Raw genomic sequence first — 15,810 nt, 5'->3', positions numbered from 1 at the left:
TGTAGTAGTGATGTATGGCACAACATGACATTATCATTTAATCATTATTTAGTGACATTGTATATCAGGAAATGTTTAGTTTGTAACAGCATGTGTTGTAGTATAAAATGGTGAAGATAACAAACAGTGATTAATCTCATAACTCCTATAAGGAATGCGAAATTAAGAGTTTGGCAAACATGGACTCCTGGACATACCAGAGGTGGATTAACGTGCCAAGGAGGAGTTAGCATAAGCATAAATCCTGTCGCTATCACTTAACCTATAGCTGTGTGTTCAACAGCTCGTACATTGTCAGCGAATCATACAGCAAGACTCAGGCCCTGTTTGTTTCTCTGTATGTCTGTCTGTCCATCTGTAACACCCTAGAACTGACTTAACTGTAAGAGATCAGACTGATATTTGACAATTAATTGTGAGAGATCATTACAATGTAGAGATCTATCAGAGACTATCATTTATTTGAAAAATAAAGCATTAATAATTTCTTACTCTTTTACAGGTGCTGTTGTATTACGTAAAACAAACTCCCATGATGCATCACACCGGAAGTCGATGCCAGCAGTTGTGTCATTTGTTGACCACAATTTGCTGAGTGAAGCGAGACCGGCTTCAGCCATTCATTTCACTCATAAATTTTATCAGAGCAAGGAGGGTGAGGACTGTTTTCCTCGGAGAGCCACCAGAGGGAGCCAAAATAAAGGAGAAATACCAGGGAAACTAACACAACCTGTTCACATAGAAACAGCATTTGTTGGAGATAACGCGACAGTGACTTTTGGAGAGGACAGAGGTCAGAAGGACGAAGGTCACGTGGTTTCTTATATTGACACCTCAACCACCATTTTAGCACCAAGACCAACTCGTCCAGATCCTAGTCATCAAAGGGTTTCATCACTTGTAGCTTGTGCAGAAGGTGAACAATCATCCCTCAGTGGTGAAAACGGACAGTCAAATTCTAAAGAAGTCCTTGTACCAAAGGGATCAGGGGAAACCAAGTGTTTCTCAGACTCAGACCCAGTGTACAAGGTGTCTGTCAGTGCTACAGGTGTTAATGGAGTCTTAACTGTGTCAAGGTCAAGGATATCTGCATCCTCCTCCGAGTCCCCAGAATGGCCTTCACCTCCAGAACCTTTGACCCCGATGACCCCGCTCACTCCTGATTGTCAGGTGGAATTTGACAGTGACGTGTTGAAACGCATGTTACAGTCGTTGCCTGTGTCTCCGGAATATCCAAATATGGATAACGGTTTCAATGACGATTCAACGGCTGCTAAAGGCTCAAAATCAAATAAACTTGGTCTTGCTCGTACAAAGAGTTTAAACACTCACGATCGCGTGAAAAAAGCTCAAAACGGTACCCAGGCCACCAAGAAAACGGACCCAGCTCGCCCGGTCTTCAACAACAACAACAATTCTAAGTCTAGACAAACACGACTCCTGATCGAGGAGGAACTGCGACTGCGGGACCGGTGTGTGCGGGACAGTTACGGGGCGGAGAGTTACCCTGACAGTGGTATTGGTGGAATGTCTGTGGAGAACGCTGGAAGTGTCTGGTCCAGAAACAGTAAGTCAACCAATCAAAACTAAGGACATAGTCATTAAAACAGCTAATCAGAAACAGTAAGTCAACCAATCAGAACTTAGGACATAGTCATTAAAACAGCTAATCAGATACAGTAAGTCAACCAATCAAAACACATCAGAACACAAGAAATAGTCATTAAAACAGCCAATCAGAACTTGGGAATTAATTATTAAGACATTCAATTTAGATAATCTAAATCTCAGAGAATTATCATCAAGTTAACCAATTAAACTCCAGGAAAATAGTCATTTGATTGAAAAGTTATGAAATCAATCCAAACTTTTATATGATATTTGATGATTATTAGTCTTTTGACAGTTAATGAATACCAGATAAAGGATAAACAATATCATATACTCTATTTCATGTTTGTTCTTTCAAGAGATATAATGAAGGGATATGTTTGTTGTGTCCAGGGATCTGTGCTTGCCCCAGTCTCAATTTTGCATTCTTTGTAGGATTTATTTAATCCATTATAGTAACTGTTCATTACATTTTTTTTCATTCATCTTCATAAATTTGGAGACTATATTACTAAGGCTGGTGTTTTGGAGATATTTAGTGGTCTTCCCAAAGAAATTGACATCATGCACACAGACTTCCTAAGGAAGTGACATCATGCACACTGAATTTCTAATCTGTGGACACGCCCACATCATTGAATGTTTGTTAGAATGGTGATGCCATGCACTGCTACAAAATATCAAATCGGTTAACATGATAAATTTTTAACCAAAAACTATGATGCATCACTTAATTGCTTATTATAGTATGGGGATAAAAATATAAATTTTTAAATCGGTGATTAAATAGAAAGAAATGAATTTAACATCTTTTTATATGATTTCATTGATTAAAGTACTTTGAATTAGAAATAAAATATTCTGTATTTTGTTATGATAAATGTGATAGTCAATCACAAACTGCATGGAGAACTTGGAGTCTTTAAGAACACTCAGGTTTATAGTGTGTTAGCAGTGTGTTAGAGTGTTTCCACACTATCTCATGACACATCTTGTGTGTTACTTGGTCATTTTTGATGGGTTTTTTATGTTTGACGAAAAACTCAAACAGACCTTTAAAACACCCCCTCCCCTGTTGTACCCCTCCCCCCATGCTGAGGGTCCAGTCCTGGTGTTTACACTTGCAGTATAGAAGATAACACACCTAGAGATTAGCTGTCCATCACCTGTCTACCAGCTTGTTACCTGAACAATATTCACACCTAATGATGTCATGTTTGTTGACTTTTTGTAGTAGGGTTTGTTTGTATTGGACATTGTCCTGAGTCCCTGTGGTCAGAATTTAAATGGTCAGGGGATCAGACCTTATGGACCTTTAACTCTTACTGACTTTGAGTTCCTGACAATATATAGAGTGTTTCTCCGAGTAAACCCAGGAAACGTTTAGGAAGTATTGAACTTTAGTGTTCATGACAATGTAAGATCAAATTGATCTAGGATAAAAAGCCTTGTATGAAGAACAGGGGAATATTTATCAGAATATTGGAACATTAGGAGAGAATTTCCGTGTGTATGATAACACGTCACATGATGCTGTATATCAGACTGTGTATCATTGCTTGTTGGATTTACATGTATCACAACGTATCATCCAAATCGGATCCTTAGAGAGCCTTGTGATTACGGGTTCTATTCAGAAGTTCTGTTCTGGTCAGATCTCAGAGAGCCTTGTGATTGCAGGTTCTATTGAAGTTCTGTTCTGAAGCTGACAATTACCAGGCCTCCGTCCCGTGTGTTTAGAGACTGTGCTACCGTTAGCCGAAGACTTTTTGATATTGATTGGAAACCATTCGTGACAAAATTCACAGGCTTCCTAGAAGTAGCATTGTTGTGAGATCTCAAGGGCCAGGAACCAGGAAAGTTGTCAGATCTCTAGGGCCGGGAACCAGGGACTTTGACAGCAACTCGACAGGTTTACGGTTGGTCAGTGGCAGTCCCTTAATGGCCTTTTATGGTCAGTGATTCCTGGTACAGGCTTTCTCCTAATGAGGAATACATGTCATACATGGCATTTACAGGGGGGCAGAGTGTGGGGAATATTAAATTTATGTGTGAGATTCACCTGGAAATCCGTGGTTTTGCATTTAGTGAAGAGGTAGATTTTCCAAGAGAAATATAATTTCTGTGTGTCAGATTGGCAGTGAGGATTACGACTTATTGTGAAGACCTTTGTTTTTATTTTGGCCATTCAGTAGTGGATGTTTAATTGGAGATTTTAATTATTGGATGGGATCATTGATTCTTTGCCCGCCTGCAGATTGGCGGATTTACTGTGTGTTTTGAAATGCTTCTCAGCTCTCTGTAGAAAAATAGCAGCAACAATTGACAAATTAATAACGCCTAGTGCCCGCGTGCAATCAAATCGTTCATGATGCTGATGATATAGATTTATTGACTGCAGTCTGCAGGTTCCTGCACACCTCCATAAAAAGATTGCCTGTCAGATTTATACACTTTATTAGTTAATTTGGCAGATTATACACAGTAATCAGATTATATCTGTCTATCTGGAGGTGTGATAGTTAACCCAGTGTGACGAGTCTGTCTACAGATCCCTTATAAAGAAAGAGATTGCTATCACCACCCCGATGATCAGCGAGAAATTGTGTCCATTAGAGGAACTGTCAGCGTCCTAGTTATTGATTAGTCAGATTTAACTCCCTCCATTGACATCAATCAAGAGAAGAACTCTTTTGTCACACTTTAAAAGAGTCCTGGAGACGTGTGAAATGATCAGATAAATAACTAAATTTTATGTGTTTTCGACCAATGACTGTCCATTAACCAGCTGTAGATCTAATTATAAAGATCATGACACAAACCAACCTTGGGAATTGAAAGAATTATAGATGACAAAATAATATCCAAGTGACCTTTGACCCAGTTGTTGCCATGGATATCATTGGTATGATACTGCAGAGGAGGTCGTCCTCTGGTTTAGACCACGGTTAGTATGCAGTAACCATAGAAACACACGTTGTAAGTTTTACAGTTACGTGGAATTGCACATATCTCAAAAATTTTCACCATTAATTAACAGAACTATAGGTTTCATAAAACATACCATTTAAGATAAGAGAAATATGAACAGTTCATTAACATAGAAATATGTACAGACATGGAAAAAAGTATGTGTATATATGTTGCATTTCAGATAATCATGGAAAACTGCTCTAATATTGCTTTTGAAATGTAGTACTTTTTTACAAAATTAATAATAAATCACATCAAGGAGCTTTTGAAAATACCCCCTCCCTGTCTCGTAAAAGAAGACACTTGAGTCTCGGTGTTTGAGGAGCTATAAGTATGCTGGAGTTATCTATCCTGTATTTCAATGTAATATGCTCTTGTGAAAAACAATTAAAACTTTAGACAGCTGCAGAGTTCTGATCACAGATTTGCATCAGAGTTTGAGGAGATATAACAGTCTACTGTGTTTTGCTGTCTGTGAAGACAGTTAATTCTATACACATACGATTATATTGTGTTTATAAGTGAGTCTCCAGGCCAATGATTAATAATGCTTTAAGGTACTGATTCCTGAATCACCTTTATGACCTCATTAACTGTGACTGTATATAACCTGCAGGTAAACACACACCTGTGTCTAATTACAGGTGTCCTAAGAATTGCATCTCTCAGAGTGTTTAATTGATAAGATCATGTTGTGTAGATTTGTGATTATTGCAGAGAGAGAGAGAGAGAGAGAGCATGAGAGAGTTTATATACTGCATTTGAATTTTTTCTGTTATATTAACCATCCACACCTGTTACACTGTTGAGGGTGGTCTTTTTCTGTTCCTCACATTAGTACATGTATGTTGTATGCTTATGAGAATACTTGTGAGGGGACCTTTATTTTTGTCTTCCATGCCTGTATGCTTGTGAGAATACTTGTGAGGGGACCTTTATTTTTGTCTTCTATGCCTGTATGCTTGTGAGAATACTTGTGAGGGGACCTTTATTTTTGTCTTCCATGCCTGTATGCTTGTGAGAATACTTGTGAGGGGACCTTTATTTTTGTCTTCCATGCCTGTATGCTTATGAGAATACTTGTGAGGGAGACATTGTATGCTTGTGAGGGAGACATTGTATGCTTGTGAGGGAGACACTGTATGCTTGTGAGGGAGACATTGTATGCTTGTGAGGGAGACATTGTTCTTCTGTTCCTTACATCGGTAGGCATGAGGATTTTATTGTCTTCAAAGCTGAACCTTAAACCATAGTTCTAGAGAGTCTCTATTTACACTGTGTGGCTGTTTATTGTATTTTGCCTTCCCTTCATCACTCTCTTCCCTTCATCACTATCTTTGACCTTCATCACTATCTTTGACCTTCATCACTATCTTTGACCTTCATCACTATCTTCCCTTCATCACTATCTTTGACCTTCATCACTATCTTCCCTTCATCACTATCTTCTCTTCATCACTATCTTTGACCTTCATCACTATCTTTGACCTTCATCACTATCTTACCTTCATCACTCTATCTTACCTTCATCACTCTATATTTCCTTCACAATGAAAAGGTAAAGATAATGAACAATGATAACTCCAATAAGGAATTCAAAATACATTGTAGGAGAGTTAGACAAACACGGACCCCTGGACACACCAGAGGTGGGATCAGGTGCCTATGAGTAAGCATCCCCTGTTGACCAGTCACACCCGCCGTGAGCCCTATATAATCTATCTTAATTCCCTGTGTAGAAGTTAGATGATGATAAATTGAGTCCCCCTCTATGGAGATGTGTTGACAATGTTGTTACAGAGATAGGATGAAACTTTCTAGAAAATATTTAATACATGAAGTAACAAATTCTAATTATTAATTGGTCTCAATTAATCAATTTGACCACTTGAAATCTTATACCTTTGATGTATAGAAAGATATAAACTTGTTGACATTGTATTGGGAGGTGGTCAATGGTCAGTTTTACCTGTGTGTATCTGGGGAGGTGGTCAGTGGTCAGTGTTGTATTACCTGTGGGTGTCACTAATTTGACACCTGGTCTTTCTGACTGTTTTATGAGGGTGTAATTAACAAGGTCCATTACATACACTGCCAAATTTTATTTTATGTGGGAAAATTGCAAGAGCAGGAGAGGCACATCTCTGGCCCAGGAACTTTAAGTTTTTTGTAGAGGCTGTTTCTGTTGGAGGTTGTATTTGATTTTTACCTTTACTACCTGTTAATCTCTGAGATTTCTCACCTGAGTTTGTTGTTGTTTGTTGTGTAAGAGATAGGTCATTGTATCCACTGGATTCAGGACATGTTTATATAAAAAAAATTCATTAGTAATGTTGAGATGACCATGAAGTAACTTTTTTTCATAAAATAAGATGATGGATTAACTCGTTAATACCTGTGTATACCTGTATATATATATATACCTGTGGTGGGCTGTGTGACAGATTAGTGAAAACTATTGAGAGCCTTTTAGTGTTGCATGGAGAGGACCTGAGATTTACAACTATTTAAACAGGACCGACTGTGGAGGAGTTTTAAACAATAACTTTTTACAAGGACATTTTTTTCAAGTTTGGTGTCACACGATTGAGGTTTTTTATTGGGCTGAGTGCTTAATATCCAGGGCAGGAAGTAGTTCTCTGATGCAGGCTTGAGTGTAGTGATATCGGATTATTATTTTTATATTCTGCTGTTTTCTGACTTCACTCTAAATATTTATATTATGTGGTAAATTTAAATCAATTTGTGAATTATTCAAGGTAAATGGCATGCTGATGGTGCGATTTAATTCCACATTTGGTCAAATCCTAGTACTCTCCATCGCATACAGTGCACTAACTTTTGAGTACGCAAAGGTAGATATGTATATATAGTTTGGAAACATTGTGCATATTGACACTGGATAATTTCTGCTGATTGGAAACATTGCGTATTATTTGGATTATTTTTGCTGTTTGGAAACTTTACTTATTTACAGGAGAATTTCTGATGTTTGAAAACACTGCGCATTAATCAGATAATTTCTGATGTTTGAAAACATTGTGTATATACATGTATAATCAGATGATTTCTGCTGTTAGGAAACATTGCACATTAATTGGATAATTTCTGATGTTTGGAAACATTACACATTAATCGGATAATGTCTGATGTTTGGAAACATTGCACATTAATCGGATAATTTCTGATGTCTGGAAACATTACTTATTGATGGATAATTCTGCTGTTTGGAAACTTCACAAATTGACGGGATAATTCTGCTGCTTGGGAGCATTACTTTATATTGACAGGGGAATTTCTACGTTGACTTGAGATTCAGGAAGCATATAGGACATTGCCTTTATTTCTCCCATAACCCCCTGTTACACCTCTGTAACTTATATACACACACCTTCAGCATCATATTGCTTCTGGTGCCAAATCTTATGGGTGGATTCGGATTTTTTTCAATATACATTTTTGTGTGACTTTATCAACAATCAGATTGAATAAAGTCTGACCTAGCGGAGGAAGAATCAGCATTTTATGTTTGGATAATGGCACTCTGTATGTCAGTATTCGTATCGCAGGAAATCTGGTGAAGATCTGAAGTTTTCCCGTCCTGAATTTTTTTTTATATATTCATCAGATCTGATTCTCTGTGGGGTATCCGATTATCTTACCTCTTATCAAGCTACAGTTTGATGCTGAATTATAATGATTATGTGAAAGGACGTGAAGTGTCAATGAAGTGGGGGATCCAGGAATTTCCTACAACAGCAGTCTTTGATGTGTGATTCCACTCAGTGGGGGATCTAAGTTTTTTTGTTACAATATCCTACAGATCTCGATGGGGGATCGAAGATTTTTATGACTTGTACCTATAGATTTATCAGTGGAGGAGATGTGTATTTCCTCTCTGTGAGGGATCCTATTTTTTACTGAAGCTTTTAATTCATCATCTTATCTTGATCTTTATGGGCCTGCTTCCTGTGTGTACAAATGTTGCTCTGATTTATACAGGACTGACCTTGGAGTCGATCTTTTCAACAAAAAAATTATAAATTTTGTGGATGCTTTGCTGAAGGTATAACTGTAGAGCGTGACGAGGCTTAGGGATGTTTTAGACTTCACACAGGAATTGCAGGGGGGTCGGAGGTGAATCCGTGTCAGATAGATGTTTTAGACTTACACAGGATTAACAGGGGGTCGGAGGTGAATCTGTGTGATAGGGAAGACACAGAGAACTTCAGTTGACTGAGACAGAGTAAACAGCCATCTCTCTGGTGATATGATGTGACCTTATCCTGGTAGCGGAGCTGAGTTGTTGGAGACTGTAACGGGAGGGATTGAGTGAGTAGTTTATTGGTTCTAAAGATGCAGACTTCCAAGATTAATGCTCATTGAGTGACAACTGACTGTGGTCAGAAGGTCATTGATTAGCATCTGATCAGATTTCTCAGCAGGCATGGAGGTTTTTTAAGAAAATTAAGTTCCCCAGGCAGAACTGCTGTCATGATGCAGATATCCAGCTTCATTATGAGATGCCACTGAAAATATTGGCACAGGGAATGGACATTTGACCAGGAGTAACTGACCAGAGTGATAACATTGGCCAAAGTGTTAATAGAGGTCAGGAGAAGGTAACAGTAACTGACCCGAGCCATTGGGACCCCGACCAGAATCTGTCCACCATGTGACTGATAGGAAAATTAGAATTTGTCTTCTGAAAATTGTATTTCTGTTGTTTAGATTCCCGAGACTTTTCCTTCATGTATGGGGCAGAGACCAGAAAACAGTGACATGTATATTCATTTTTGAAGGGTGATTTAAGTGCAAGATATCCTTTTAATGGATTATACATCTGCTTGACATGACCAGCGGGGTCGTCCAAGAGATGAAAGATCAGGACACACAAACTGTAGCACAGCTCTGTCAGAGACACACATCCAAAGGATTTATTTCAATGGAGGAAGATCATGCAGCGTGTGGATTGAAAAGATTATTTACTTCTGAAGTCAGTTAGGCTTGACGATAGATCAGAGCAGTTGTAATTAATACCAGGGGATAACGAGAATACGACACAGTGTGTCCTCTACATGGGAATAATGAATGAGGAATTCAGGTCCTCCAAATGCAAGATGTAATTATTGAAGGACTTGGAGATTATGGAATGTGTGCACATTTGTCAATAAATCTGTAAGCCTGCATTGAATGCAGCTTGTTACACTAACGGTATTAATATAGACTTAGTGGTTAATACCTACACAGATTGTGCCGGTCTTCAGGGTGCACACACATTGCAGAGTGTTCATGTGCAGTGTTTTCATGTTCATATGGATAATTGTGATTGAAGGAAATTGTTCAATAAAATTCAGTTGAGTTTAGCATTGGGAGGATTTCTCAGGCGAACAATTTAACATGGAATGTGCTGTGTAAACAGAGGATCTCTATATGCAATATGACTGAATGATATATTTTAAAAGTTTGTTTCTTGGGTGTCATTTTCCCAAATGGATGCCGATTTTTTGAGGAAATTGATCTGTGAGATACAGCAAGCCAGGGTTCATGAGGATGGGACCCCTGGGGTTGTGAACGAAGGTATGTTACCGTGAGAAAATATTACTGCATATCATGGTACATGTATGTTACTGTGAAAAAATGAGCCCGAGGATGTTACCTTGAGAGAATATTCCCCCCCCCCCCCCACCCCCTTCTATCGTATTGTACATTACTGTTTGAGAATACCCCCCCCCCCTCTATGGTACATTAAGTGAGAAAATGCACCCTCCCCAACCAGGGTACATTATGTAATAGAATGACCCCCCCCCCCCCCCATAGGGTACATTAAGTGAGTAAGTGAGACAATGCACCCCCACCCACTGAGGGTACATTACGTGAGCGAATGCACCCCCTCCCCATGATATGATACTGTGAGAGAATGACCATCACCCCTCCTTGCACTGTCAGTTAGATGTAGGGTCTATGGCAAAGATATGTACTCTTCTCTCCCCGCCCACCTCACCTTATCAAGTAGATAGGTCATGCATTGACAAAGGTGTGTATTCTCAGGGAATGATTCCTTGCCCATACATATAGCCCCCCACCACCCCCACCTTCACCACCACCACTGAGTGAAGTTGGAATAAGGATGACTCGTCATAGTGCGTGTATATATTTACAGGCTACCCTAAGTTGATGACTTTGTCTTCCTCATCCACCAAAATGCATGCACCCTCCTCCCCCAAACAAACTACCCCTTCAAACAAAATACCCCTCCCAAAGAAAATGCCACTCAGACAAAATGCCCCTCCCAAACAAAATACCCCTCCCTAACAAAATACCCCTCCCTAACAAAATGCCCCTCCCTAACAAAATACCCCTCCCTAACAAAATGCCCCTCCCTAACAAAATACCCCTCCCTAACAAAATGCCCCTCCCTAACAAAATACCCTTCCCAAAGAAAATGCCACTCTTAGACAAAATACTCCTCCTAAACAAAATACTCCTCTCAACAAATAATCCTCCCAAACAAAATACCCCTCCCTAACAAAATGCCCCTCTCAAACAAAATACCCCTCCCTCCTTTCAAGCAAAACAAATCTTCCTCCCTAACATCAGTTAATTTAGGATCGTGGATGACATCCCCACCACCACCACCACCACCCATCCCTCCCCAGGTCAGAGGTTAGCTTTGTGTCGTTAATTCCTGTATTGTGTTCAGATCCTGTGGTCTCTGTCATCACAGTAGGATTATTAAAGTACACGAGTGTTGTGTTTCGCCTCTGTGTATTGTACTTACTGTCTGGCTGACAGTCTTTTATGTAAGGAAGAATGTTATCTGTTCATCATGTTTATTAGTATAGGGTTATATATAACTTCATCTAAGATAATACCTCACAGTATCAGAATAATGTTTGTCGTGTAAAATGTAGGCCCGGGAGTTAGCTGTTTGGTAACATTATAAATATACACAAACATATATATGTAATATACTCTTATTTGACCTTTCATCTTTAGATTTGACCTTTGTCTGGCATATCACTACACTGACCTTGAGATTTCATTATTTTTTTTTTCAATTTGAAAAGTGTAGATATTCTCTATGGAGTTGAAGAATTGGAAATTTTTTTGTAGTAGATCATCAGCTATAATTATAGTTTTCTTTTCTATGTAAATATTCTATCGTCCTGAGGAAGGGACAGGTTGTCCTAAAAATTAGACAATTCACTGTTGTTCATGTCGTTGGTAATTTTTAGTGCTATATATATATTCAATGAGTGGAACACACAGTCTTAAAAGTTTGTAAACCAGTTGCTAGTTGTTTTTGTTGTGGGGGTGGGGTGACAGTGAATTTAAACAGTTGCAGAGTTATGATAAGACTGAAACTTTATTCGGTTTGCATAATATTTTCTCAGAATTTTGTCAAAATGGTATACACTTACAAGTACATTTTTTTTTTTAAATCAGCTCTGATATTAAAAAATATATGATTTAAAAGAAATTCTAGGAATAGAACAAAAATCATTGTATTACTGAGAGAGAGAGAGAGAGAGAGAGAGAGAGAGAGAGAGAGAGAAGGGTCCAGAGAGGGAAAGAAAGAGGTGTTTGATAGTACACATATTGCAATGATTTTGGAGCAGTTGTGAGATTAAATTGAGAAATATTAGAATATTATGATTCATCTGGGTTTATTCACAGCAGGGTGCTGGTGAGAAACCTCAAAGGTTGGTTTGTTACAAGATTTTCCTGATAGACCAGTGTAGCAGTGCCTTCTGTTTGATACCAGGCTGGATGGGAGATGTGTAATAATAAATATATTGTATTTGTAGGGCTGGGCAATAATAATTAATATCAATTATAGCTATATCATCATGATAAGTGTTATATTTACATCATACAGTCCTCCCAAAAGATCCCAATTATTTTAACATAGTCATTGTATTGTGTCCATTGTGTTGATTAGATATATAGGCAAAATAAAGTGAAATCAGGGAAAATGAACACCCATGCAGAATTCCTACTCAGTATCGTAAATACAATTAAAGAAAATAAGTTAATTCTGTCACACATGTTAGAGAATCTGTCTTCATTTCCTTGTTAAATTAATGGTGATGTTTGAAGCTGGAGTGTTGATTGTCAGAGACAGAGAGGGGTACAAACTTTTCCTGATGTTAAAGCTGGAACTATAACCCTGACATCACTTCAGAGAGGTTTCCTGGTCTCTCCTACTCATCATCATCTGCATCGACTTTCTGCTTCCTGGTCTTCTAAATTCCCCCATTCAATGTTTTTCAATGTACATTAATTTCTGTGAGTTTCCTGGTACGGTATAGAGTTGAGTACATGTTAGAAGATTGATTCGTGTTTATGAAAGGATTGAAAGTTTTATGTAACACCCCTACTCAGGTCAGAATGATTTCAAAATAGTAGAGTTATCACATATTGTTTGATATTTCGTAAATAAAAATTGTGATGCAACAATTATTTTACAATTTTAATGTAGAAATCTACTGTTTAGCTGTTTATACAAAAGTGATTCAGCATAGTCAAAAGTATATTTACATTAGTTAGCATGGATTGTAATTGATTTAAGCTGCTTATGAATTGTTGTGGATGTCTGTTGAGTTTTTACTGGCTCACCTGAGCTATATGCTCAAAGTGAGCTTTTCTGATCACCTTCTCTCCGTCAACCGTCCATCCGTGTCCATGTAAACTTTGCATGTTACCTGGGTATATATAATAAAGTCTTTAGAAATTTTTTTTGTGAACAGTTGGGCCCGGATTTAGTCATGTTGCCCAGATTTAGTCATGTTGCCCGGATTTAGTCATGTTGCCCGGATTTAGTTAAGTCATGTTGATAGGCAGGCATCATTTGTTGTACAGATTCAAATTTGTTGAATTCTGAAATGCCTTAGCCCCCCACCCCACCCCCCATCCCCACCCCAAGAGTAGGGTGAGGCTGCAGTTGGGATTACTTTGTAGTTTTACACGGAATTATGGGGGAATTTTTTTTTTAAAATCTCCTTCAAATAATAATAAAGAGCAGAACCCTATGTTGTGTGGACTCAAGTTGGGTTAAGTCATGACTAGTGATGAAAAATCAGAAAAATTTCATAATCGATAATCGGTCATAATCGGAAGGACTGTATCGATCAATGATCGATGTAATTGGTATTTACATGTAGTTAATAAATGATTAATATTTTGGGGGTTATTTCTATTTAGTTTTATGGATATGTGCAGTATACACACTAGCTGGTGTCACCGAATTCCCAATTTTCAATGTGGAGTCCACTCTGTCTCTCCCCCGCACGTCTTGATATAAAAGCGGGATTAACAGTCAGATGAATCTTGGATTAGATATTAATTAGTGTACAGGTGACAATCGATTATGGAAAATAGAATCGACAATCGGAATCAAAGAGCCAAAAATGATCGACAATCGTTTCATCACTGGTCATGACCCTCTTTGGCTTAGGTAGGGTTGTAATATCGGTTCAAAATTTTTCATGATAACAAATAGGGTAATAGCATAATATTTTAAAATCTTCTGAAGAAGAGCAGGACAGGGTTGACTCAGCTGAGTATAGTGACCCGTGGTTCTTTTGTTACTGGTTCAGATAAATGCATCGCTGTTCTACTGAATCACAATTGCTAGTACATGTAGTATGACATTCTTACTATGATACAATAATTTCCTCACCCCTACAGCATTACGAAAACCAGGGACCCAAAAATAAGATTTTGACTTATGAAGGTTTATCATAGTGTCTAAGCTGCAAAAAAAATTATCCATATACATTAATCTGAAATTTGATTGGCTGCTTTGCAGGGTTAGAGGTCAATCCTTCCACAACTGGAGCCAGTTCCTCCGGAGCCAGTAGTCGAGGCAGCAGCAGTAGCGGTCGTCATAGTGACCTGATTAACCAGTTGGGTGACACATCGGAACTTCGACAGTACAACCCAGTGGAGGTTAGTGTGACCTTGATATGACCTTCTATTGAAGCTGTTCTTCTGTCTATTTTCAGGTACTGTTGATATTTTTTTCTACATGGATCATAAATCTTTAATCTGAGGTCAGAAATATCCATGAAAATTCAAAGCTTAAAAAACTACATCTACATATGAAATTGCATCTTCACTAGCCAAAGGTTTGTGGTCCACTCCGCTCCCCATTAATATTTATGGAGAGCATGAGTGGATCAAAAACCTTTCATTGGTTAGTGAAGATGATAAAAATGTTATTAATATGCTATTCCACGAATGCACACAAATCACAGAACTTGTACATGCAAATTGAATTCAAATTTTTTTTTTGGTAATCTTGACCCATCAAAGTCTACTGCAATACGTAATTTCCACAGTTGTGTCCCTTTTGTTGAATTCTTATAGTGTATGATGAGCCACAAAACCTATTTTTTGTACACACACAGTGGGTACAGATGTGTATTGCTGCATTTATATTATGTGTAATGGATTTTTACTAGTTGCTATGTAACCTCTCAAACTACAGGGACACACAGATATCAAAAAGTTAATGTCAAATATTGGAGAATAAAAAAGGTCAAACAAAACTTGAAATTTAATTACTGTCATCTTTTGTTAAAAGTATTAACTGTGTTGAAGAGGAAAATGATCATTATGGTAGTACACCCATTTAATTAATTGTATAGCCGAATTCTAATAATTACTTCTTGATAATTGGTCTGTTTAATGTATACCAATGGCTAATATATAAATAACGTTTCCATATTTTTTATTGCCATCTACATTGTCGATCTACATACAGGTAAGTCGAGAATTATCGCCACTCAATTCATCGCCATTTTCGTTATAACGCCGCATTTTTCTAGGAACATTTTTCCTGTTACTTAAAACTCTCGTTAAAACGCCAAATTCGCTATCGCCATTTGCCGCAGTGTTTTCACTACAAAAGTCTATTTCAACATGTTAATTATCTCGATAAACCGCCATAGGTGCACATGGTCAGTGAAGCAGTAAATTGGTCATTATCGATCTCCGGCGTACACCTGGACAGAAGGATCCCAGTAATCGCTGTACATATTGAATAAACAAGAAAATTACTCGAGATGAACTGTAGTCAAGTTGTTTATACATCATAGAAACACATTTCAATTTAGCTATGGCTTTGTCACGAAAGAGGCTCCTGTTAAATTTCGATGAGAAAAAATCATTACGTACCAAGGACATCATCCAAAATGTACCCATCAGGATATTGCAAAT

At 38.0% G+C, this 15,810-nt stretch overlaps 1 protein-coding gene across 12 annotated transcripts in view; it reads left to right on the top strand.

Annotated features, from left to right (window-relative positions):
- Nucleotides 1-15,810, top strand: part of LOC125672968 (protein still life, isoform SIF type 1-like) — a 74,723-nt gene that overhangs the window by 25,355 nt on the left and 33,558 nt on the right. For all 12 annotated transcript variants that reach the window (XR_008801332.1, XR_008801331.1, XM_056159252.1 and 9 more), the window contains 2 exons: nt 503-1,567; nt 14,399-14,538. Coding sequence is in view for 10 of the 12 variants with exons in the window: in XM_056159252.1 (XP_056015227.1) it covers nt 503-1,567; nt 14,399-14,538 (1,205 nt within the window). In the remaining 2 variants the exon portion in view is untranslated. The remainder of the gene's footprint in view (nt 1-502; nt 1,568-14,398; nt 14,539-15,810) is intronic.

Source organism: Ostrea edulis, chromosome 3, assembly GCF_947568905.1.
Source record: "Ostrea edulis chromosome 3, xbOstEdul1.1, whole genome shotgun sequence".
NCBI lineage: Eukaryota > Metazoa > Mollusca > Bivalvia > Ostreida > Ostreidae > Ostrea > Ostrea edulis.
Note: the sequence above shows the minus strand (reverse complement) of the source record. Positions and strands in the feature narration are given on the sequence as shown.